This window comes from Archocentrus centrarchus, chromosome 5 (assembly GCF_007364275.1).
Source record: "Archocentrus centrarchus isolate MPI-CPG fArcCen1 chromosome 5, fArcCen1, whole genome shotgun sequence".
Lineage (NCBI taxonomy): Eukaryota > Metazoa > Chordata > Actinopteri > Cichliformes > Cichlidae > Archocentrus > Archocentrus centrarchus.
Window position 1 is genome coordinate 9,203,906 of NC_044350.1, and position 26,382 is coordinate 9,230,287.

The 26,382-nt window shown below is 42.6% G+C and overlaps 2 protein-coding genes and 2 non-coding genes across 5 annotated transcripts; 2 read left to right on the forward strand and 2 right to left on the reverse strand.

Moving 5' to 3' along the window:
* Nucleotides 1-4,811: 4,811 nt before the first annotated feature.
* On the reverse strand, nt 4,812-20,328 carry LOC115780564 (inter-alpha-trypsin inhibitor heavy chain H3-like). Of its 2 annotated transcripts, XM_030729824.1 has the most exons (23): nt 20,207-20,328; nt 19,769-19,798; nt 18,292-18,446; nt 18,034-18,138; nt 17,781-17,943; nt 17,557-17,667; nt 17,308-17,436; nt 17,092-17,208; nt 16,848-17,016; nt 16,614-16,739; nt 16,328-16,509; nt 15,991-16,176; nt 15,736-15,875; nt 8,453-8,613; nt 8,098-8,124; nt 7,947-8,009; nt 7,596-7,622; nt 7,438-7,500; nt 6,354-6,467; nt 5,970-6,171; nt 5,691-5,863; nt 5,275-5,386; nt 4,812-5,164 (listed from the first exon to the last, which is right to left on the reverse strand). In XM_030729824.1, exons 1-23 carry the CDS (start codon nt 20,318-20,320, stop codon nt 5,026-5,028), a joined length of 2,808 nt encoding a protein of 935 aa, XP_030585684.1. In that variant the 5' UTR covers nt 20,321-20,328; the 3' UTR covers nt 4,812-5,025. The 2 variants fall into 2 exon arrangements, with proteins under 2 accessions (XP_030585684.1, XP_030585685.1); XM_030729825.1 differs by lacking the exons at nt 7,438-7,500; nt 7,596-7,622.
* Nucleotides 20,329-21,924: 1,596 nt separating this feature from the next.
* Nucleotides 21,925-24,481, reverse strand: mustn1b (musculoskeletal, embryonic nuclear protein 1b). The gene is made up of 3 exons (XM_030730261.1): nt 24,349-24,481; nt 24,130-24,253; nt 21,925-22,266 (listed from the first exon to the last, which is right to left on the reverse strand). The coding sequence occupies exons 1-3, from the start codon at nt 24,355-24,357 to the stop codon at nt 22,151-22,153; spliced, it is 249 nt and encodes an 82-aa protein (XP_030586121.1). The 5' UTR covers nt 24,358-24,481; the 3' UTR covers nt 21,925-22,150.
* Nucleotides 23,806-23,877, forward strand: trnae-cuc (transfer RNA glutamic acid (anticodon CUC)). Its single transcript has one exon. It is a non-coding gene; the product is annotated as a tRNA-Glu (tRNA).
* Nucleotides 24,482-25,759: 1,278 nt separating the features above from the next.
* trnae-cuc (transfer RNA glutamic acid (anticodon CUC)) lies at nt 25,760-25,831 on the forward strand. The gene has a single exon. It is a non-coding gene; the product is annotated as a tRNA-Glu (tRNA).
* Nucleotides 25,832-26,382: the final 551 nt, after the last annotated feature.

The following is a 26,382-nucleotide window of genomic DNA, read 5'->3' on the forward strand; positions in this document are numbered from 1 at the left end:
AAAAAAACAGGCAAGTAGGGCACTAGTTGCCCCCACCCCCTATACCCCTATATTGTAAAGAGAATTATTAAACATGAATGAAACCTATGGAACATATAAATATACGTAAACAGAAAAGAAACAACGCAAGAACATTATACACATTATAACCATTTCTTGGAAGAAAACAATGTTATGGACACTTTCCAGTCTGGTTTTCGCAAATTGCACTTCACTGAAATTGCGTTACTTAAAGTATTTAGTGACATTTTGATGGCAGCAGACTCTGGAGAGTTCACAGTTTTGGGTTTATTAGATCTCACCTCTGCTTTTGATACTGTTGATCACAGTATCATGATAAACAGGCTTAGAGATCTGTTTGGGATTGCTGGTGTTGTTTTAGAATGGTTCGTGTGATATTTATCTGAGAGGTCTTTTAGTGTTCATGTGAATCAAGCAGAGGTGGGAAGTAACGAAGTACAAATACTTCGTTACTGTACTTAAGTAGATTTTTCAGGTATCTGTACTTTACTTAAGTATTTATTTTTCTGACTACTTTTTACTTTTACTCCCTACATTTTTACACAAGTATCTGTACTTTCTACTTCTTACATTTTCAAACAGACTCGTTACTTTTTAACACGTCAGAGAGAAGTTTGCATTTCCGGTCAGTGCGCCGTCAAACATCAAACGATCTGAGCCTAAACGGAGGAATAATAACACATAAGAGACAATCGTACTGGCGTATCCTCCATCATCGGGGCTTATCTCGTACAAAGGGATTAAATACGCAAACCCATATAATTAACGTCTCATTTATAGCGCTATAATCAGGGGTTACAGCGGGCCGGACCGAGTCCGTAAGTTGCGCTGCGGCACATAAACAGCTTAGCTAGCGCTACTGAAGAGGAGCGAGCATGAAGGGAGTAACGTGTGGCAGGTAAATGCAACGTTTTTAAATGCTCAACAAATATCAGCAAACACACAAAGTGTGTGCAGTTTGTTACACAGTGTGTCTGCTAGCTAAAAGAAGAGCTGCTGTATTTCAGGGAGAGCAAAGAGAGAGAAGTTCACTCAGAGATGGAGAAAGAGGACAGGAGAGGAAGAAGAGAGGTTAGATTTAAAGGTAAGGACTGGAAAATAAACTGAAGTATGCTGACGTTGTGTAATTCAAAGATTCTATGAAAATACTGCAGTTTAGGTTAGCTTGTTGTACTGTATTTACAGTAAAGCTCTGTGTTGGACTGGAGCACAGTGTTTGTGTTCATGGTCAGAGTTACAGGTTACATCAGTGCAGCAGAGATGAGTTTGAATCAAAGCTGCTGATGCTGAGATTCATTCACTGAGTCCAACATTTATGCAGCCTGTATGCTGTCAGTGTAGGGGATGGAGATCAGCTCAGAGAGCTGTGAAATACTGGGTTACATCTTTGTGACTTCAGTCCATCCACACAGAGCAGTAAACCTCAGAGCAGCAGCAGCAGGTCAGCTGATCACAGCCTGCACACCAACATCATTTACTGCAGCTCACAATAGAAAGTTGTGGTTCTTCTCCCCATGCAGAGCCACTACAGCTGATCTTAGGGTTCCTCCACCTTCTGAATCCCACTGTAACCCCTGAGTATCCTCATGTTGGTGTTTAGGTGGAGGCACAGTCACCCTCTACTATGGAGGACACATAGAACAGAGCTGTGTTTAAATTCCCTTTCACAGTTTGTGTCCTACATAACAGATTCAAGCTGAGTGCATTCATTAGAATTAAAATTTAAATTGGAATAACATTTGTATTCTCATGTACTATTTTATATTATTACATAATATAATATATAATGAGGTTCGGTTTGTTTTACACAAAAATAGCAGGTAGAAACATCCTCCAAAGAACTACTTTTACTTTCTTACTTTGAGTACATTTCAGAGCCTGTACTTTTTTACTTTTACTTAAGTAGAGAAGTTGAACCAGTACTTTGACTTTTACTAAAGTATTTTTTAACATAAGTACTTGTACTTCTACTTAAGTACAGAATGTCAGTACTTTTGCCACCTCTGGAATCAAGTGATGTCTGAAACAACAGTTTTGTCTTGTGGGGTACCTCAGGGATCTGTTTTGGGTCCAATTCTCTTCTTAATTTATATATTTCCTCTAGGCCAAATTATAAGACGTTACAATAATATTTCTTATCATCTCTTTGCTGATAACAGTCAGTTATATTGTTCTTTCAAGGCCTCTGAGTTTTATAAATTGTCCAGTTTAAGTAATTGCCTGACAGAAATCAAGCAATGGTTAGACAATTTCCTCCAGTTAAATACTGATAAAACGGAAACATTGATTATTGCTCCTGACCACATGATCTCGGAAATTAGGCGACATATCAGCTTCTTAGGCCCTTCTGTGCAATCAAGCCTCAGAAATTTAGGTGTCATTTTTGAGAGTTCAGTGTCCCTTGAGCCAAACAGCTGGTTCGGAATTGTTTTTATCATTTAAAGAATATCTCAAAACTCAGATTACTGGTGTCATGATCTTTTTACTTGTTTCAACAAATCAGCTTTGGATCATCTTCAAACTGTGCAGAATGCTGCAGCAAGACTTTTAACTGGCACCAATAGAAGATCTCATATCACTCCAGTTTTGGCTTCTCTTCATCGGTTGCCAGTAAATTTTTGATTTCATTTTAAAATTTAAGTTTTAACCTTTAGGGCCTTACATGGCCAAGTCCCCCCCCAGTATATCTCTGACCTGTTGAAACCATATTCTTCATCCCGAGCTTTTAGATCATCAGGTCAAAGGTTACTGTTGGTCCCTCGCACTCGTTTCAAAACTCGTGGGGATCGGGGTTTTGGGGCTGTGGCACCAAGGTTGTGGAATTCTCTTCCACTGTCTTTACGCTGTACAGACTCCACTGACTCTTTTAAAAAGCAGCTGAAGACATTTTTATGCAGACAAGCTTTTAATTAACATGTTATATTGTATTCTACTGTATTCTATTGTTTTATATTACTATACTTTTATTTTTGTCTTTTGTTGTGAGGCACTTTGTGATTTTTATCTGTGATAAGTGCTATGTAAATAAATTTTACTTACTTTACTTACTTTTTTCTTCTCTCTTTCTTTTCTTTTTTTTCCTCAGGAAAAAAAGAAGAAAAAAATGCCCTTTTATTTCCGGTATATAACATAATTGCTAAACAAAGTAATAAATGGATTCTGATTTTTTTTATTTTTTTCACACTGCTTGTTAGTCTCACATCAGAGACGATATAATTCATGGGATTTTAATGGCAGGACTCCAACAGAGAATAACTGAAGTAGCATGTACAGCTGCTGTATCACAGTAAAGTAAAATTGAGACATTTTGTGGGAATGAGCTCTGTAAATTTTAACCACTTGTTGATGCGTGGGCATCTCTAGTTTATATCAAGTGCAGTGATTGAATCAAGAAAGGCTTTCAGACTAATGACTAATTGCTCATTTGGGGTAAATAGGGTGCACAAACCTTTGCAGGCTCATCGGCACTTTGTTCGCACTGTTTGCCCCCCCCCAAAAAAAAATCACCTGAGGTCTCATAATGCTTTGTGAGTTGAATCATTCATGTCCCATAGAAAATAAAAGGGACAAGAACTGCTGTTTAATGGTGACAAAACAAATGAACATTTCTTTTAAAAACACTTTTGTCATGGCCGGGGATGAAACGGGCGAGGAAGGGCAAACACGCAGGACTCCAGAGACTGGCATAACTTAAAAGGTATTTATTTAGATTGGGGGGAAACAAATACAAAAACCTTGGAAGGGAGACGAAGGGAATACACAGGGAGACACAAGGAACTAGAAATAACTGAGGGCAAATACAAAAGATAACAAAACACAACCCGAGAAAACAGAAACCATACCCAAAAACATAAAACACTGGGCCACCGGCCCAGGACATGACAACTTTCTTGTACGGACGACCTTTGAAACTCTTGAGATTGGTCTAAATATAACATTGTATAATAAGACTTAAAGTAACGAACATTAATAGAAAAAGTCAATATTTATTACATATTTCTTTTCTGAAACAAATGTGTACATTTTTTAATTCATAAATGTAATCATAGCCTTTTTTATGTTTACACTGTATTCCAATCCTATATCAATCATTAAGTGTTTATTTAGGAAAATATCCATCCATCCATTCACTTCCGCTTATCCTGTTCAGGGTCGCTTGATTCAGGTTGCTTGATTCACAATCAACTGTGGTGATGTACGGAGGGAAAAAACTACAAACATCATGGAGGGCAGTGTTTGTGAACAAACATTCTCATTGATTAAGTTTAGAAAAATCAGATCCTCTCTCAGTGACAACATTGAACCTGGTGTTAGTGCACTTGTTCAAGCCCAAAACAGTCTAAACTTTTTCCCCCTGAACAAGAAAAGAAACTGAAAAACTGCAGCTAAAGTAATTCAGCTACACGTAAAATAGAAATAGCACTTTGTATAAAATTAAAAGTCTGCATATTTTGTTCAGAATTATTTTGGGGAATGTTGATTAAATAGTGATAAAAATATTGGCGTTTTAATGATGCCTATTTCACATTTTCATTGCCTAATTATAATATCCACTCTTACCTGTAGCATTTTAGAAAGAGGTTATACTTATAAAGAGAAATGAGTTCAGCTTATTGGTGTGGCCCTCGACAACAGTCACTGTTTCTCATGTGGCCCCTTGGGAAAATTAATTGCCCGCCCCAATTTTAGACATTCTCCACATCAAGTACATCTTCCAGGAAAGAGGAGGATAGATTAAATTAAATGCACGTGAACAATATTGAAAACAATGAAAAACCGACACATATTAATCCAGTTTGAGTCCATCTTTAATAACTGTTTCACATGTATTTTAATATCATCCCCCAGTATTTGCCACCATTAAGTAAATTATCTGCACAGCACTACAAATGAAACCTGTTTTGTGTTAGTTACATGTTGGTGTTGTGTCTGCAGATTTGAATATTTCTTTCATGAATTTCATATTGATGACTTCAGCAGCAGCTACAGCTGTGCGGCCTCTTTTTAAACAGATTTTAAAAGGCCAGACACAATGTAGTCGGTCACGTTTCCATCAATGAGGCCAGTTCCATTATTGTGAATGAACCAGCACGGGACATTTTCTCCATTCTTCACATCCCACCTGAAGTCCCTCTGCCAGCCTCTGTTGAAAGAAAGACCATTAAGACAGTTCACTCAGCGCACGTACAAAGCAACAACCCATTCAGATGTATTTTACATGAAAACGATTCCAAACGGAGGCATTTAGTGTACCTGGTCACACTGAGTTCTTGTCCTTTCACATACATGGTGGCGTCTGGTTTCTCTGGGACTTTTCCTGGACGCAAGTCTGTCACCTCATAGTTAATCCCATGACAGAACTGACCTGGAGGATGGCATACCGTTTAAACTACAATAAATTTTCACCCTTTTCAATTGTGGTAATTGCCAAATGTAGTTAAATCATTTTCAGCCTTGTTATATTTGTTTTAATGTAATATACAAAATATATTAAAGTATTAAATCCCTCTCTTCAATAATGATGTTTGCTTTGTTTTTATTTGGTTGCACAAATCTTCACTAAGAATATTCAGCAGGTAAGATGATAAAAATAATAGAAATTATTATTGAGAAACCACCACAAATTCAGAGAAGACAAATACATTTGTAGCAAATGTGTCATGTTGTACCTAGCAGGCCGTGGACGTCATGGGACAGGAGGTGGCTGTCCAGGGTGTAGAAACCCAAGTAGTCCCGGTGGTATGGGTGCTTCTTCCACACTTTGTGAAGCAGGATCACAAACTTAACCGAATCTCTTAGTGTTACGGTTAGGCTGCGATCCTTGGTCACAAGAAGATCCACACTGTAGGGGAAAGAGTAATCATGCTTCCTAAAATGGATTTCACATGTCCCGTGACTCATGTAGAGGGGACTGTTTTTGTTTTTACTTTAACAGTGTTATCACTCACTTGGGTCCTTTAAGGGAGGCTGTATCAGACCACAGCAGTTTGACCTGTTTGCCGTCCTGAAACACAGAGATGTCCTCAGTGCTCACCACCAGCCTGACCCCGAGGGTCTGGTGGACAATGCCAAAACGCCAGAAATAGGTGTTGATTTTCCCATCAGGGGGAATCTTCTTGTCTCCAATGATCTCACCATTGACCAAAATACCTGGGTACAGTGGGATCCAGTTATGATTTTCTAGCAAATACTGTGTAAATCATGTCCAAACTGAGAAAAAAATATCAGTATACAATTTCAACCTTGATCTATCAAAGTACACGAAAAAGAACCAAAAGGTCACTGAGACTGTATTTGTTAAGTCATAAGAAAATTCTGTACACAGGACTGACCTGAATTTGGGTCTCTGACCAGATTGAAAATGGTTCCTGGTTTGTCATTGATGTTGAAGCACAAAGCATCTCCTCTGTCCGGGAGCTCTATAATGAAATGAGGATCTCCATCCACTGCAGGTGACCCCAGAATACAACAACAATCATAAACACTAGATTGACCACAGCAGCAGTAATGTCAGCATGATGTTTCACCTGTGAGAACTCAGGGGTGAAACCACATCCATCTTCTAAGTCAGGCTTTGTTTTGATGTTGGCTACATGTGCTTACATTTTGTTATCACATCTTGCACTCTTGATACTGTTTTGAAAAAAATCTGTCCACTGTAGACTGTATATAAAGATGGAAGAAGGTTCTGGGTCTGAAAAGAGCAGCAAAAATGGAGGTGTCTTAAATATGCAGTCATTCAAATGGTCAGCAGGGGGAGATACCGTAATATTTCAAAAATAATTCTATATATAGATGCCTATGGGAAAACAGCACTCAGCTTCAGGAATCTTTTTCCTGATGAGTTGATGGTCTTGCTTGCCAGTTTAAAGTCTGATTGCAGACAACATGGAGTCATTTTGTAAACTTCCCTTGTTAGAGTAAAAAAAGGAGGCAAGAGCAGCATATGAGTTAGAAAGGGGTCTTCTTAGTCATGTCCTTAAGTTTCAAAGCACCAAGATTGCGACTGCCAAAATGCTCTGCTTGGTGCTTCATAACATCCCTTCACTACATCCATTTTTTCACACAGTCTAGGCGTGTCAATAAAGTTAAAGAAATGGCATCATCATAACGTGCTGATGAACACAAGCCAACAAAACAAAAAAATTAGATGAAGCCAAAATAATTCATTATCTTAGAGGGACAATATTTTGCACAAATATTTGGACCAATCGGTGTAGTCGGAGTTGAGATTATTATTTGCAAAGATTTAAAACTTGTGGTGGCACCAAATTTAAAGTCAGGCTTGTTGTAAATGTTTATCTAATTCATACAGTGCCTGTTATTGTAATTTTATCAGCAAAGTCAGATGTCACAGTTGGGGGAGATAAACTATCCTATTTTAATTTGTGACGTCATTGTGTGTGAATTACTTACCCAGATATGCGGTTGCCGGCCAGTAAGACTGTGGGTACAACTTCGGGGCTGCATATTGATCTCCTATACACAGGGACATTAAGATCCAAATTAGAACCAATACAACAAATTGACTTTATCTCATTTATTTATTTATTTTTTTGGTAAAAATGTCTTACCCCTTTTTTCAGCCTTCTGTGTTCGCCCTGTCAGAAAACAGACAGACAGGAGTAACTACAGGTGACCCCAGAATACAACAACAATCATAAACACTAGATTGACCACAGCAGCAGTAATGTCAGCATGATGTTTCACCTGTGAGAACTCAGGTGAGTTGAGATTATTATTTGCAAAGATTTAAAACTTATGGTGGCACCAAATTTAAAGTCAGACTTGTTGTAAATGTTTATCTAATCCATACACTGCCTGTTATTGTAATTTTATCAGCAAAGTCAGATGTCACACTTGGGGGGAGGGCGGTTAAACTATCCTATTTTAATTTGTGACATCACTGTGTGTGATGTACTTACTCAGATATGCGGGTGCTGGCCTGTAAGACTGTGGGTACAACTGTGGAGCTGCATATTGATATCCTATACACAGGGACATTAAAATCCTAATTAGAACCAATACAACAAATTGACTTTATCTCATTTATTTATTTTGATAAAAATGTCTTACCCATTTTTTCAGCCTTCTGTCTTTGCTCTGTCAGGAAACAGACAGACAGGAGTAACTGAGTACATGTATGCACTTTAAACTGGAGGTCCAGCTGCTGCTGGTATACTTCACTAAAGAGCAATAATATGCTGAAAATATGAACTCGGTTGCCAGCAATATTTGTGAATGTATTACAGTCATGGCCTGCTTTTCTGGGAAAGCTCGACTGCAGCCATTTAAAGGGACAGTCTACCTTCAAATCACATTCACATATTTTTCCTCTGATGGCATTTAGAGGCATCCATCAATATAGTCTTTGTCTCTTTAAGAAAAGCCTGTCCAGTGTTCTTTTTTAAACCCTGTTTTCTTCAGTTACCTTCAGTCAGCTTGTCAGCAATGAGAGGGCCGCTTGGTGTATCTTCAGTTTCGGGCTTGGTAACAACCATGGATGTGAGAGGGGTGACGAAGCTGTACTGCAGGGACATTTCCAGGGCCTTGGCTGTGGTGTTGGCTTTCTCATCTGGTGTACCGCTCTTGCTGCCAGAAGGAAAATATCTTTGTTACCACAAATGATTTAAACAGAATACCACAAAGGAATCTATAAATGAACATCCATCCATCCATCCATTCTCTTCCGCTTATCCGGGGCCGGGTCGCGGGGGCAGGAGCCTAAGCAAAGAAGCCCAGGCTTCCCTCTCCCCAGCCACCTCCTCCAGCTCATCCAGAGGGACCCCAAGGCGTTCCCAGGCCAGCTGAGAGATATAATCTCTCCAGCGTGTCCTGGGTCTACCACGGGGCCTCTTTCCGTTGGGACATGCCCGGAACACCTCACCTAAGAGGCGGCCAGGAGGCATCCTAATCAGATGCCCGAGCCACCTCAACTGGCTCTTTCGATGTGGAGGAGCAGCGGCTCTACTCTGAGCCCCTCCCGGATGGCCGCACTCTTCACCTTATCTCTAAGGGAGAGGCCAGCCACCCTTCGAAGGAAACTCATTTCTGCCGCTTGTATTCGCGATCTTATTCTTTCGGTCACTACCCAAAGCTCGTGGCCATAGGTGAGGGTAGGAACGTAGATCGACCAGTAAATCGAGAGCTTCGCTTTTACACTAAGCTCTCTCTTTACCACGACAGACCGGTGCAGCGTCCGCATCACTGCAGAGGCAGCCCCGATCCGTCTGTCGATCTCCCGCTCCCTTCTCCCATCAATCGTGAACAAGACCCCGAGATACTTGAACTCCTCCACATGGGGTAAGAACTCGTTCCTGAGCAGGAGAGAGCACTCCACCTTTTTCCGGCTGAGGACCATGGCCTCAGACTTAGAGGTGCTGATTCTCATACCGGCCGCTTCACACTCGGCTGCGAACCGTTCCACTGCGAGCTGGAGGCCACCCCCTGATGAAGCCAACAGAACCGCATCATCCGCAAAAAGCAGAGATGAGACTCTGAGGCCACCGAGGAAGAAGCCTTCCGCCACCTGGCTACGCCTAGAAATTCTGTCCATAAAAATTATGAACAGAATCGGTGACAAAGGGCAGCCCTGACGGAGTCCAACACCCACAGGAAACGAATCCGACTTATTACCGGCTATACGGACCAAGCTCTCACTGCGGTTGTACAAAGACTGAATGGCCCGCAACAATGGGCCAGACACCCCATACTCCCGCAGGACCTCCCAAAGGACACCCCGAGGGACGCGGTCGAATGCCTTCTCCAAGTCCACAAAGCACATGTAGACTGGTTGGGCAAACTCCCACGCACACTCGAATATCCTTGAGAGGATAAAGAGCTGGTCCAGCGTTCCGCAACCAGGTCGAAAACCGCATTGTTCCTCCTGGATCCAAGGTTCGACTAACGGATGGACCCTCCTTTCCAGCACCCTGGCATAGACCTTACTGGGGAGGCTGAGGAGTGTGATCCCCTGAAAGTTGGAGCACACCCTCTGGTGTCCCTTCTTAAAGATGGGGACCACCACCCCGGTCTGCCAATCCATTGGCACTGCCCCAGATCTCCACGTGATGTTGCAGAGGCGTGTCAACCAAGACAGCCCTACAACATCCAGAGCCTTCAGGAACTCAGGGCGAATCTTGTCCACCCCAGGGGCCCTGCCACCAAGGAGTTGTTTAACTACCTCAGTGACCTCACCCCCAGTGATGGTCAAGTCATCTCCCTCGTCCCCAGACTCTGCTTCCACTACAGAAGGCGTGTCAGTGGGATTCAGGAGGTCCTCGAAGTATTCCTTCCACCGTCCGACTATAGCCTCAGTTGAAGTCAGCAGCACCCCACCCGCACTATAAACCGTGTGAGTGGAGCACTGCTTTCCCCTCCTGAGTCGCCTGACGGTTTGCCAGAATCGCTTTGATGCCGTCCGAAAGTCTTTTTCCATAGCCTCACCGAACTCCTCCCACACCCGAGTTTTTGCTTCGGCCACTGCCCGAGCTGCATTCCGCTTGGCCTGCCGATACCTGTCAGCTGCCTCCGGAGTCCCACAGGCTAACCAAGCCCGATAGGACTCTTTCTTCAGCTTGATGGCTCCCTTCACCTCCGGTGACCACCATCTGGTTCGGGGGGTTACCACCACGACAGGCACCAACCACCTTGCAGCCACAGCTCTGAGCAGCAGCCTCAACAATGGAGGTGCGGAGCATGGTCCATTCGGACTCAATGTCCTCAGCCTCCCTCGGAATGCTGTCGAAGTTCTGCCGAAGGTGGGAGTTGAAGATCTCCCGGACTGGGGCTTCTGCCAGGCGTTCCCAGCACACCCTCACAATACGTTTAGGTGTGCCAGGTCTGTCCAGCATCTTCCCCCGCCACCTGATCCAACTCACCACCAGGTGGTGATCAGTTGACAGCTCAGCTCCTCTCTTCACCCGAGTGTCCAGAACATACGGCCGCAGATCTGATGATACGATTACAAAATCAATCATCGACCTGCGACCTAGGGTGTCCTGGTGCCATGTGCACTTATGGACATCCTTATGTTCGAACATGGTGTTCGTTATGGACAAACTGTGGTTTGCACAGAAGTCCAATAACAAAACACCATTCGGGTTCAGATCGGGCAGGCCGTTCCTCCCAATCACGCCCCTCCAGGTCTCACTGTCATTGCCCACGTGAGCGTTGAAGTCTCCCAGCAAGACTATGGAGTCCCCAGATGGAGCACCCTCCAGCACCCCACCCAGCGACTCCAAAAAGCGTGGGTACTCTGAACTGTCATTCGGCGCATAAGCGCAAACAACAGTCAGGACCCGTTCCCCAGCTCGAAGGCGCAGGGAAACTACCCTCTTGTCCACCGGTGTAAACTCCGACGTACAGGCAGCAAGCCGGGGGGATACAAGAATACCCACCCCAGATCGCCACCTCTCACCGAGGGCAACTCCAGACTGGAACAGAGTCCAGCCCTTCTCCAGGAGACTGGTTCCACAGCACAGGCCATGCGTTGAGGTGAGCCCAACTATATCTAGCTGGTATCTCTCAACCTCACGCACTAGCTCAGGCTCCTTCCCCACCAGAGAGGTGACATTCCATGTCCCAATAGCCAGTTTCGATAGCCGGGGATCGGTCCGCCAGGGCCTCCGCCCTCGGCCACCTAATTCAATCCATTTCTGCAGGCATTAGGGAATTCACATTCAAATCATTCTTGCTCCAGCCTCTGACGGGGACGGTCGCATTCTATCTCTCTCCCTGCCCTCCCTATCTTTCCTGCTTGCTGCTTGCTGTGAGAGCGTCTCTTGCACACTGTTCGAATAAGAATAAGATTGAGAGCAATATGGATTTGGCAAACTGGGCCTTCAAGACCATGGATCGAATTTTTTCCACTATGAGATCTGGGAAAGGGGAGCCTGCGTGTCCGAGTGGAACAGACCCGGTTGGATACGTCATCGACTCTTGGAGCTCGTGGAGACCTGTGTGCTTCTCGGCCCTAGAGGTGGAAGACGTGGAAGACGCTTACATATTTGGCTATCTGGTAGCGGTATCTTTTCTGTTTGGGCTTGGAGGATACCTGATTTACCGTGAAATCAAGAAAACCTGGACGGCAGTTCGACATCTGCAGAGGCTGCCGACCCAGGTGGATGGGCTGACCAGAATGGTACAGACTCAGACTCAAAGCCTGATGAACCTGAGCCGTAGACTTGGGGAGTAGCAGGTGAGAGGGGTTCGATCTGGAGATAAGGTACGGTTCTGCTCAGTGAGGACGGTAACTAATGAATTTGGATTATTGGATTTATTGAATGGTTTCCCAGTGAGACTGAAGGCTGTTGAAAAAACAAGCAGCCTGTTCCAAAACAACACCTGCATTATCAGAATTCGGCTCCCTAGCCGGCCTTGGCTGGCAATCATATCTCTCCAGAACTATGTGTGAAGGCCGCTATCCCCCTCAGCCCTCTCTGTGATTTGTGAAGCTGGATCTGGTGTACCAAGGCTGCTGATGAACTTCCATCACTATCAGCAAACTGTTTGCCTGGGAGCTGGCATCTGGGCTCCACAATGCCCCCACCCTCTCGTCTCCGTCTGCGTCCCCTCCTGACCCTGACCCTACCCACCATACTGCTATCCCGGCTTTATATGTGCAATATGCTTTTTGCTGAGGTGTTTTTTGGAACCTCGTAAGGTGTTCTTTATGAACACAGTATGAGATGATTTTTTTGAACCTAACTATCCCAATGTATCTCTTTCTGTCTCTCTGCTAAAGGTAGCGCCGTTGTGAAACGGTTGCATGACCTCAGACATCTGTCCCCCCCTGTCTGTGTTATGTTTTTGTTTTGGATGGATGTTCTGTTAACTGCAATTTCCCCATTTGTGGGACTAATAAAGGCATTCTTGATTCTTGATTCTTGAAATACAATACAACACTGTCTAGTAGCTACATTGGTGACTAATGGGTGGACATGTTGCTATATGCCCATCCACAAATGGGTCAGCAAGCCAGCAGCTAGCTTACAATTAATATAAACATAACATGCATGCCACAATAAAGTTAAACATTCTAACATGTATATGGGCTAAAAAGGGTAAAGTCAGCACACAGTCTACACTAGGAGAAATCAGTATAAGAATACACAGGGAAAGCATTGTTATTAATTATCACGCATCACAATGAACTGTAAGTTGATAACAGTATAAATGCTACCTCCAACTCACAGTACTCATAAGAAAGGCACAAGATAAAGTGAAATGCAGTTAATGTATGTAGTGTGCGTCATTGCTGCATATGTGAGAGATCAGTTAAGTTTCTCTGTCACAGTCCATCTCAGCATCCACACGGCACTCGCCATCAGCATCTGACCTTACTACTACATTGCTGCCTGCCTTGTGCATGCTCAGTAGGTTGGTCTTTCCAACATTGCCACCCCAAATTTGTGACCAAATTTGCTCCCTAGAAAGGCCGACTTACTGTCGGCCTTGCTTGTCAGGGTTGTCCTCTTGATCTGTTATCTCTGGGAGCACTATTAAGCAGTTGATAGTTCTGGTGTACACACAGTCCTTTATCTGTACCTCAGTTGTTCTCACTTGCCCATCTGGTCCTGGAAATACCCTGACCACTCTCCCAATCTGCCATAATGACCGAGGTAACTGGGGGTCAGCCAGTATCACCACCATTCCTACTCTGATGTCTGGTGTGGGGTTTTGCCACTTCCCTCTGGTTTGCAGTCCAGGCAAGTTCTTACAAAGGCTGCCCAGAATCTGTCAGCCAGCACTTGTGAGTGTTTCCATCGTCTCTTATTTAGGAGCTCAGATTTGGGGTACACAACCTGGGGTACTGAGCCATAAGGCCGCACCATGAACAATTTGGGGTCACAGGATCAAGGTCTGCAATGTCAGCTGAGACATACCCAAGGGGCTTCGAAATGAGGATGGCTTCAACTTCCATGATGATTGTCCTTAGGACTTTTTCAGACTGCCTCTGAATCAAGAACCATATAAAGTGCCATCTTAGCTGAATGGATCTCCCAATCCCATATCCCACCAAAAGGTGGTGCAACAGGAGGGTTGTAATGGAAACTGATCTGTTGTTTGGCTAGACCTCCATTTGCAACATTCCAGACATGGCAGGATTCAGAATTCAACCAGTGGAGGACTGTGGTGGAATCTGTCCAGTAAGTGACCTCCTGTATTGATGTGGTGAGCTTCCTTCTGAGCAATTTAGCCAACTGAGCTCCAGTTAATGCTGCACAGAGTTCAAGACGTGGCACAGAGTGCTACTTCCGTGGGGCTACATGGGATCTGGCCAAAAGGAAGGACAGGTCTACATGGCCAACAAGATCCACTGAGCGCAGGTAGGCTATATGTACCCGTAAGTGTTCTCAGAGGCATCCCAGAAGACATGAATCTCATGGATCACCTCTGGAAGAGCAACACCTGGTGAAACACACCACGTCTGTCTCCGCTGATGGCAACATTGTGCTCCCTAAAACGAAGGAGTACACCCAGGAGAGAGGGATTCAAGGCTGGACCAGGCAATAAATATTCACTGAGGTTAAGATCACTATACTGGAAGGAACAGTTAACCCCTTAACTGGCAGCAAATAAAATCACCTGAAACAACTACATAACACCCTCTGGTTATTATTGGCTCTGAACAACCCATTTCATAGCCTATTAATCGGCTGCGTCTGGTCCGCGGGCCGAATGAAGTGCATTTATATGGCAGGCTAGACCCGCCCATTTTGACTGACACCTCATTCGGCCAATAATGTTAAGAAATGGGTTTCCCAGAGCCAATAATACTCAGAGGGCGTCACGTAGCTTTGTCAGGTGATTTGGTGCAGCCAGTTACATGATTGGCCGAATGACGTGTCAATAAAAATGGGAGGGTCTAGCCTGCCATATAAAAGAGACTACAAACGGCCCGTCACCGGGCCCTTGCCAGTTAAGGGGTTAAATACTATATGGTCTTTGCCTTTGTGGTTGACCATATGATGGGGGATGTACCAACTTTCTCCAGTCAATGTGGTGTCACAGAGAAGTTTGGTTGCAACATCTGAGACCACGGTTAAGGGCTTCTTGAGCAGCTCAGGATCTAGTTGCCAACTTCCCACAATGATAAGGTAAGACAAACTGCCATAAACCTTTCCACATTCTTCTTAAGTTCTGACTCCACAGGGCTGAGGGAGAGGAAAGGCATTGTTGTGGAGGCAGCTGTCTTTGCACAAGTCGAGTTGGTCCTTGCAGCACCCATCCCAGATGAGTCTTAATGGCAGCTTGACCAGCTGGTGGTCCAAGACGACCTGGTGCAGTAGGTGTTATGAGGTGGGTGCGGTCAGCCCCAATGAGCAACAGAGGATGGACCCAATGAGCAACAGAGGATGAACCCATTCGAAGGACTGCGGGGGAAGATCTTTGAGGTGCTTATATTTTGCTAAAATGACCTTGATACTACAGGGTTTCTTCAGTGTGCACTGGGCTGCCTGATGCGTATGACCACAACGCCAACAGCGATGATGTGTCTGGATCCACCTGACATCTGATAAGTTTCTCTGTCACAGTCCATCGCAGCGTCCACTCCAGCACTGGCTATCGGCATCCGACCTTACTTTTACATTGCTGCCTGCCTGGCACATGCTCAGTAGGTTGGTCTTTCCAACAGGAATATATATTATGATTGATATTTTTAAGAGAACAATGTTACTCAACGGCTTAACTGAACTGACTTAAACTGACCCCTTCTCCAGTAACTGCTGGATAGTGAGGTAGGCCCACAGACGCTCAGTGAAATCTCCAAAGATGTACTCCTCGTCTGGGTAGATCACATTCCAGTCCTCAGTGCTGGCTTGGCCCTGGACTATGAACTGTTCTTCAAACTATAGGAGAAACAAAAGAAGAAGAAAAGGTGTCTATAAAGCAGAGTTTAAAAAAACAAAACAAAACAAAGCATAGGCCTGAGGTCCACCTCAACATTGTCTCATTTTTTCTCACCCCCTGTCCAAACACTTCCACCAAGAAGTTGTCCAGGTTGTTGTCCATCACTCGACCAGCCACGACGATCTCTGTGCCATTAAACAACTGGCTGAAGTGGTTGGTAGTCAGAAAGTCCACTGCATTGTCAGGATAATGCAAGTCCACCTCTGAAAGTAGAGGGCTGGCCACTTCTTCATAGAAGCCCTGGAATAAATGCATAAACATACTTTATCACATGCATTTGTAACAACTTTCTAACTTTATTATAAATTTATAATCAAATAGTGATTCCTTATTATTTTAGAGGAATTTAACATGGCTAAATGAAAAAAGACCCTACATACTAAACTCGTACCTGGAGCTGAACAGCAGCATCTGAACCTTCAAAGATTCTGCGGGCCAGACCCTTGTTTTGTGTGCTCATCACATCCAGGAAGGCATAATCCACATCATTTCCAAATCCAAGACAGTACAGAGACATGTTTCCTCCAATGGCTGTACGCACATTCTGCTGGATCTTTTCTATGTTGGTCTCCTCTTAAGATGCATACATGCAACCCACAAAGGTAAAAATGCTGAATGCAGTGTACACTGACCAAACATACTCTTTCCTACAGTATGTGTGAGCTCTTCATGCTTACCAACAGTTGGCATTCCATCAGTCAGTAAAATAATCATATCTACATTTCTCTCTGGCAGCCGGTTCATCTGTCTGTCTTTGACCAGCATGTTTATGCCAGTCATCACTGCATCATTGATATTAGTAGCTAAAAGGGAAACACAGGTCAATTTTTCAAATGATTATTTAAATTAGTGAGCAAAGATAAAACTTGGCAAAAAAGCTGCTGCCACTTGTTTGTGTTTTTATTTTTAACCTCCTTGGGGTCCTAGTCCTCTAATGTAATCCATGGCTTCAGTTATGTTTTCCTTTGTTGCTTTGCTAAGTGATTCCTTCCAGGTTTCAACCCAAGAATGAAACAGGACAATTCCAAAGTGGTCTTCTTCATGCACTTGTTGAAGAATGGCCAGCATAGCTTCTCGTGTCTACAAAGAGTCAGACGGTGAAATGTGTGCATGTGATCTATTAGAAACATATCAACAGTCTGATCAGCTTCTAACCTGTTCAATCTTTCTTCCCATCATTGATGTACTTATATCAATAACAAACACCACATTCTTTGGGACTTTGGGTAAGTCGGGAGGAGCAAAGAAGTGCACAAAGTAGCCATTTACAATCTGAAAAAACAAAACAAAAAAAGGAAGCAGTAAGCATAAAGAACAGTGTAAAAAAAAACCTTTTGGATCTTATTGAGTACAAGAAGCTTTCGAGTTGACCTGTATGTCCCCGAGTCTCGTCTCTCGGTTCACATCATAGGTGACAATAAAATCACCATCGATGAGTGTTCCATCACAACCTGGACACTTCCTCTGCTGCTCCATAGTTGGTGAGAAAGAGATATGCGCCTGACAAGTAGTTAATACATGCACAATTATATTCCCGTTTGAGATTCAATCTTGGAATATACTGCAGTATAATAATTAAAGAAAGTTTATTGCAGACAATCATAAGTTTTATTCAGGTACCTTTTTGTCTGTGACAGTTTTCTCCATCAGAGGGAGCAGCTCGTTTGAGAGGAAGGTCGCATGGGCATCAACATAAGAAATGCCCTGAGGCTCATAAATGTTTGTCTTAATCTGTTTCCACAAAGAAAAACACAGAGACAGGAGATCATTTCTGAAGTGAGGCATTCATTTGGCATCATTTGGGAAATATAAGGGGGTGGGGGGGCAATCAAACATGGATTCACCTGAAAATCCTGAACCAGTGTTTTGGGTTTGACTCGGGTCAAAATCTCATATCGGCCCAGTTTCCTCTGAAGGAGCTCCTCGTATGTCAGGACAAAAGTCACGTTGCTTTCAGCAGCAATATTGACAGACACTGAAAACTTCTCCATCTTTCTTCCTGAAGCCCTGTAAGAAAGCACAGACACAAGTGACAGCTGCTGCTGCAGTGAATTTACATAAACTGGCTTCAGGTTCTGTTCATCTGGATTGACTCACTTGACGAGTCCAGCAGTCTGTCCAGAGGAAACGGCCTTCTCGTACTGTTTCTTGGCTTTCTCTTTCTCCTTCACCTCTCCGACATACACCTGACCCTCGATTTCCCTGCGCAACACAAAGACGGAGAAAGACACGACACATGTTAAAGGAAGTAAACTGACTGCAATGTAATTAAAAATTCTGCTTTAGAGCACAACTGTGAAATGAAGCATCGTCTTACAAATGCAGTCAGAACAGAGAGATCGAAAACAGCCTCACATGCTGAAGTTTGTGATGAAAGCAGTCTTGGGCAGCTCCACTTCAAAAAAGATTTCCTGGGACGAGTTTGCTTTGTTGAGAGCCTTGGAGGTCATGATGGTGTGGGCGAACCGAGACGTCACAGTGCAGTCCACTGTCACACTGTATACCTCCACCTGAGACGGAGAGACGGAGAGGAAAATATGGAAAAAAAGAAACCTGTGTAGTACATAAAGGAAAGATTTGCTGCTTTAAAGTCAGGCCTGTGTGTGAACACTGAAATAGGTTTTTCTGGCTGTAGTTATTGTTCATACTGGCCCATAAAAGATTTGCTTTCAGTGGAAGTGATGAGGGACAAAATCTACATTTTTCCATCTAAAATTTGATGACCACAGAGGCATTGTGATGAGGAGCTTCATCCTCTGTCAGTCACTTCACTGATCCACTACTCTGTGTGCTGGTCTGAGAGGTCAGCCAAGGAATGAAACACTGAGAGCTCTTCAAGGCTTACTAGAGTCAAACACATTGATCTCTTATGACACATTCAACCTACCTAAGTACATCTTTTGCTTTTGTGCAGCCCCAGTACACCTTTGAATTTATGTAATTTTTAATTGTACTGTTTTCTCATCTCAATTATCATCAATGGGGCTACAAATGTATTTATATGTCTTTCTTACCATTGCATCATTTGTACTTCTTTTGTGTAAGAAAAAAGAAAAAAATATTACTTTCAAATTAATATTTTAAAAAACTGCTCAAAACTCTGAATCTCCTCTACAACTTTGTGCTGTTGGTTGAGACCTTATCGGGGAGGCTGAGGAGTGTGATCCCCCAAAAGCTGGAGCACACCCTCCGGACTCCCTCCTTAAAGGTGGGGACCATCACCCCGGTCACACAATTGTTGCAGAGGCGTGTCAACCAAGACAGCCCTGCAACATCCAGAGCCTTCAGGAACTCAAGGCAAATCTCGTCCACCCCAGGGGGCCCCAGCCACCAAGGAGTTGTTTAACCACCTCAGTGACCTCACCCCCAGTGATGGGCAAGTCATCCCCCTCGTCCCCAGACTCTGCTTCTACTACAGAAGGCGTGTCAGTGGGATTAAGGAGGTCCTTGAAGTGTTCCTTCCACTGCCTGACTATAGCCTCAGCTGAAGCTAGCAGCACTCCACCCGCACTATAAACCGTGTGAGTAGAGCACTTCTTTCCCTGCTGAGTCGCCTGACGATTTGCCAGAATTGCTTCGAGGCCTCGCCAAACTCCTCCCACACCTGAGTGTGGCTGCCCAAAATTCAAAGCTCTGCTCAAAACTCTGATTCTCCACTATAACTTTATGCTGTTGGTCTTTAAAATGAATGTAGTCTATGTTGTGTTGAAATTGAAGTTATGCAATTATGATGCATTACGAAATACTGGAGTTTCACAATGAGAAAAATAAAAACTAATGAGATGTTTTCACCAAGAAAAAAAGGAGTGTGTGTGAATAGTTTGCCAAGTACCTGCAGTGATCTGGCAGCCCCTCTTTGTTCCTGAAATACAAAAACAGGATATTACAGGGGAAAAAATACTGAGTCACATGAGGTATGCCGTAAGAAAAACTTTATGAGCAATTATACAAAAATAGATAGTTGCTAAATAAGAGTGAGTTTTTTTTTCAATTTATAAGAAAACAGAACTATATGAACTATTATGAATCAACTATAAATTTAAATCTGAATTTTTGCAGTATAAATAAAAAGTGCAAAAGAATGTAGAAAGTACTAAAATTCAAGAAATATGCTTATTTCTTATAAATAAATATAAAAATAATAATTACAAAAAATGCCAGAGATATGAGGCACAGATAAAGTATCTGAAGTGAAGTGAGGTGAACACGATCAAAGTTACAATAGTGTGATTTTGTATCAGAATACATAAACACAAGTGTTTGACGTTACCTGTGTAGCTTCATTGTCCCCGGAGATGACCAGAGCTCCTGAGGCTGAGCAGCTCAGCCAGAGGCAGGCGCAGCCCCACAGCAGCAGCAGGCGAACACCCAACAGTCCAGACATGACCAAACTCTGACTGAACACTGGCTGACTTCAGTGCAGAGAAAAACGCTCAGTCCCCTGTGGGAGGGACAAGTACGTGTGTGTTTTCCTAAATTATTGACCAACACTCCTGAGCGCAATGTCCAGCAGGCCGTGAGGTACTGAAAAGCTCAAAGAGTGTGTTTCTAGTGTGTGGACGTCTGAGGGACTGAAATTAAACTGCAAAAAGCAGCAGTTAGGTTATTAGCGTTCTTTTAGAGCTTATGAAATAGTTCATAATACAAACATGACATTATGTCCTTGTCTACTCATTATAAAGCTATATTTGTGCTGTTTCCCTCATCACTTTAACAAGTTACAGTAAGTGTAGGGTGGTGATACGGGAGGATTTTCATCATTTCTTAAGTTAGATTATCTGTATTTCTTACTTCATTTATCTTTAAGACCAGAAACATGAGCAGACACAATCTCTACAGATGTGGAGTTGGAATTATGTTTACTCACCCCCACAGTTTCTATTTGTTCACTGTAATTAATCCACATATTAGAAAAAAAAGGCCCTTTTATTTCCTATATATAACATAATTGCTAGACAAAGTAATAAATGGATTCTGACGTTTTTGGATTTTTTTCACACTCCTTGTTAGTCTCACATCAAAGAGGATATAATTCATGGGATGTTAATGGCAGGACTCCCACAGAGATGTACAGCTGCTGTATCACAGGGCAGTAAAGTAAATTGTGGGAATGAGCCCTGTAAATTTTAAGTACTTAGATTCACCCTTATGTCCTTATGAAATTCACTTTTGCGTGAGCATCAACATGAGAAAGGCCCTGAGGCTCATGATGTTTGTCAGAAACCACAGTGTGTATCTGTAAGCACCAAACTGATCTGAGTGTATTTCACAAACTTTATCTATGTGCTGTTCCTCTGGATGGACCCGCCTAACAGGTCCAACAGTCTGTCCAGAGGAAATCATACCCTTTCTCTAAGATTTTGCTTTCTCATTTCATGATGTAGCACATATTTTGCCTCATAGACCTTTGAACAACACCCACATTTCTATTTCTATTTTTTATCAGTTAATGATCTCTAGTTTATATCGAGTGCAGTGATTGAATCAAGAAAGGCTTTCAGACTAATGACAGACTGTCATAAAGAGATGTTTGCTCATTTGGGGTAAATAACAAGGCAGCACAAATCTTTGCAGACTCATCAGCAGATTGGACACCTCACTTTGTTCACACTGCCTGTTAGCCCCCCCCCCTCCAATCACCTAAGGTCTCATAATGCTTTGTGAGTTGATTCATGCATGTCCCATAGAGACTAAAAGGGACAAGAACTGCTGTTTAATGATGACCAAACAAATTAACATTTCTTTTAAAAACAGTGTCCTGTAGGGACGACCTTTGAAAATCTTGAGATTGGTGTAAACATAAAATTATATAATAAGACTTAAGTCACGAACATTAATAAAAAAAAGTCAATATTTATCACATATTTCTTTTCTGAAAAATGTGCATGTTTTTTTTTACTCATAAATGTAATCACAGGCTTTTTTTTTACAATGTATTCCAATCCTATATCAGTCATTAAGTGTTGCTGAAAAAAAAGACCTCTACAGTTACTTCACAGTTACAGTTTATTTAGGAAAATAGTAAAAAAAAATTACAATATATAATAGTAACATAAACATGGTAGCAATAAACCACATTCCTGTCTTTAATTCCATAAAATCTTCATTTAACAAGCAAAAATACCAACTTTTATGTCACTGACTCAGACGCACAAAGCTGACAGTGTGTGTTCATTCAGTGTTATATTTGTCTGGTTTCAGGTTGCAGAGTGTTTCACTTGCTGAACACGCTGGCTCCAGGAGCGTTGGCATCTGCAGGCTTGCCCAGGACCGTCTCCTTTCCTGTCCTCACGCCACTGAACACAGATGGAGCCACTTTTCCCATACGCTCTGACGGCAGAAAGAGACGCAGGATGTAAGTCAGAAAATGAATAAATAACCTCTCTGTGGGTGGCACTTGCTTGATTCACAGTTGAAGAATTGAGATATTCCTGTTTTTACACTAATCAGCTTCTTATTCAAATGAGCAATGCCTGGGAAGTTAGTGAAATTGGTTTGATTCCGGAAAAAAGTATCCACGCATTAACATATAAGATGGAATTTCTTCAAGTAGTATTACAAAAAGGTGTATTTTACCTAAGGTGCTACTTAGCTCATGTGTTTCCAGCTTACCGGTGTTGTGCCAAAAAGTGATCATCTGCCAAAAAGTGATTGCCAGAAAATGATTGCCTGTATTTAAACTGTTGTAAATGACTTGCTGACCTATAATCTGTGAAAAATATGTCAAACATATCGCTCGTGAATGATATTAAGTCCTTTTGAGTGAGAAACAACATTTCTGTCACAAGGTAGAAGCTACAATCAGTTTTTGGCAGCAACTTTTATATATTCTTTATTTATCAGGGTAAAAACTGTGATTGGCCAGATTTTAAAGAGAAATCTGGCCAAGAGGGTAGCAGAAATCAGAACAAATATAACATTACACTCTATAAAGATATTTTAAGTGACCAAAGAGGACTGGATTTATTATAATGTAGGTGCAATAATGCAGAGTCATAAACATACTTGAAAAACAGGTTATTTCTTCATTTTATATATAAGCCCTTCATAAATCATATTGACTACACTCTATTCACCAGTATAAGGAAAGACATTACACATAAAAGCACATAGAAACATCGGAAATCACTTTATGGCAGATGATCACTTTTTGGCACAACACTGGCATTACAGCTGGAACACAGCAATGTAAAACCCCACCAGGAATATTAATCATTCAGCATCAGGTTCATATCAGATGCAGCTAAAATAAATCAGAATGACGCTGATGTGTCACTGTGTTTGGGGTGTGGTCCAGTGCTGTTATGGGGAAGTACCAGTACCTTCCAACAAACACTGCTACTAATGCTACTTAACTATTAGCACTATAAGCAGACTTTAATTACTACAGTGTATCAGAATGGACTCAGGCATAGGCTTCTCTCTATAATTTCAATGTGAAACCAATCCCAGCATGTTCAGTCTATAAACAAATATGATTTATTTGAAGTAAATGTAGTAAAATGTAGATAGAAAAATGCAGGTACTCTATAGGCAATAAAATGCAAGTAGCCCAAACAGGCAGTGAAAATAAAGAAGTTAATGAGTTTTTAGAGCACTTAGCTGAATTATTAAGTGCGTAAAGCTGGGACCAAATAGCACATCGTCCCGCTGCAGGGCTGAGAGGCTCCAGTGGATGTTTCTGGCAGCAGAGCGCAGCGTGTGACCTCGTAGGTCTGTCTTTACGGGAGGCTTCACTTCATTTCAGTGTTTGAAGAAGCCAGAGAAACGACACCGCATTTCGAGAAAACTAGCCAACGTACCGAAGTTATTGGCCGTATGTGTCAATGTTCTTTTAAAAAGAAAGTGTCTTATTAGTAGCTCTATGTGTCCCTGGTGGTCTAGTGGTTAGGATTCGGCGCTCTCACCGCCGCGGCCCGGGTTCGATTCCCGGTCAGGGAACGCAATATTTTTCTGTGCAAACAGAAAATCCCAAACAACACACATCTGACTAATAAAGTCTTACTGCGTTTATATATATATATATATATATATATATATATATATATATATTTAAAAAACATGTTCACTGTCCACATGCCTGTAAGGTTGCACTTTTAAATGGAGGAAGGAAAAATGTCTGCCAGTGTTAATTCACGTGTTACTCTTCTGTGCAGTGTCAGAATATAAACCACATTAGGGTAAAGGACTCACCACACTCCACCATGACCTCATAGGTCTTACTCTTAACCTCGCCCTTCAGTCCCAGTTTACTGCGAGCTCCTTTCAGGTCCTCCTCCTTCATCGGCGGGCGCTTCTTCTTCTTTACCTCGCCTGGCTACAGCGAAGAAAAGAAGGGCAAATAAAGCTGATGTATGTGATTAAACGTGGATGAGTGTATTAATTTGCTGTATTTAAGATGATCTAACTTACCTGTGACATGGCCGTTAGAGTTGGTGCTCTGACCCCACAGACAGTGTAATTGATTTGCTGGTTGTTACTCTGTTGTGTGTGTGTGTCTTTGTCTCTCAGACATTATATAGTGCTGTTTCAGACTGCAGTGAGTCAGACTGCTCACTGCCATCGGTCCCGCTGTCTGTTGTCACAGTGTATTATTAGGTGTGACGTGAGGGAAGGTACAGCTGGAATGGCTCTCTCATCGTTAACGATAAGCTTACAGGCCAACAGCTGACAATTTCAGGACACAACACAAGTGGCATCAGGCCTCACCTCCTCCTCCTCCTGCTGACGCTGGCAGTCATATCCTCTTTGCACTAAATTAAATGAGTGTCCACCACCCAGCAGCACCTCCTTGTAGATCTGGGAATCTTCCCAGTTCTATAACCCGATGTAGGCTAGAGGAAATGTGTTGTCGGGATCATTTAAAATCATTTCCAGACAGTTAACACATCACCAAACGAAATAAGGGCTGATCCAGGCGGAGCTGCCCAACTGCCAGCCTGAAGCGAAAGGAGGCCCAGCTGTGTTACAATCAGTCTCTGACTCAAGTCTGCGGCTGTGGAGCATTAAGGAACAGTTTTCTCTCAACATTTTATTTTAACGAAATATTTAATGAATATAATATTGACCATCATCAGTCCGGAATGTTTCAAAGGAGTTCACACTTTTCTTTTTCTTTTCTCTCTCTCTGTCTCTCTGTCTCTCTCTCTCTCTCTCTTTTTTAGCCTAGGGCAAGTAAGCAAACAGCTCAGGCACTATTACTCATAAAACTTGGCACTCGTTTAAAATCAAGGTGTCAGCTGTGTGATGGTGGAAAACCCGACTCATCGCTGTTTTAAAGATGATGAACGCACAGTAAGACTCGTCGAGGCATCCTCTTTCACAGAACATCACAAAACTAATATCTCAAATGTTCACAAAGTGAGACAGAAATATTGGAAAAAATCACCATTTAGATCACCTGTTTGTGCAGACGATGATTGGGATCCGTTAAATATATCTCTCAACCTTAAACTACTGCTTTGGAGCTCCAAAAATCAAACGCAACAAATAACATGTTTTTGAGCGGAACGTGGCACTTAGAGTGTAAGTAATAAATGGATGATAGGTGTTTGTCTTTTAAATGAAACTGCTGTGTACTTCTAAGAGAAGAATGACTCTAAGAATGACTACTGACGCCAAATTATTACATGTGTGTTCCCTTAAAGCAGATTTATTTCTGGGTACACATTCAGCACTGTTCGGCTCCGATCAGTAGTAAATAGTGAACAATCCCCACAATTAAACCGATGCTGAAATATGGATGTCTAATCTATATATGTCATAACTGACGATAAGGACGGTATGTAAAAAAAAAAAGAAAAATTTTTTCAAATGTTCAAAGTCCCTGGTGGTCTAGTGGTTAGGATTCGGCGCTCTCACCGCCGCGGCCCGGGTTCGATTCCCGGTCAGGGAACACCTTTTCAAGATAAAGTGCATGAACAATTTCATGCACTTTATCTTGAAAAGCGGTGTGTTACAACATTGAGATGTTATTCATCATATAGATTAAGCTCTGCAAAATGCTAAAAGCCCTCTTTGTCCTAGTGGAGCTGATAGTTACTGTAACTCCTGCCCAGGGCTGTACTTTCCCACTTTTAGAGCACACAGTCATTCCTTCCTTACCAACATGCCAAAGACATCAGAATTAAGCCAGTTACTTTAAACAGGACCAGCAGTCACACACACATGCCAGTGTGTATACACTGTGCATGTGTGTGTGCACACAAAATCACACACACAGACAAACAAAAACAGTCTTTCTCAGCTGCCTGGTGCACACTTACTATTTAAAGTTAAGAGGTATGTCACATTCTTAGCATCAGAGCCTGCTGGATGCTGCTGAATGCCCGAGGGGTGTGCTGTGAGATTGAAAGTAGTAGCGAAACTCCAAAGAACTGTAGATGGTTGCAGATTCTCAGAAGTTAATATTTTCTGTTTGATTTCTGTGAGCGTTAAAAAAAAAAA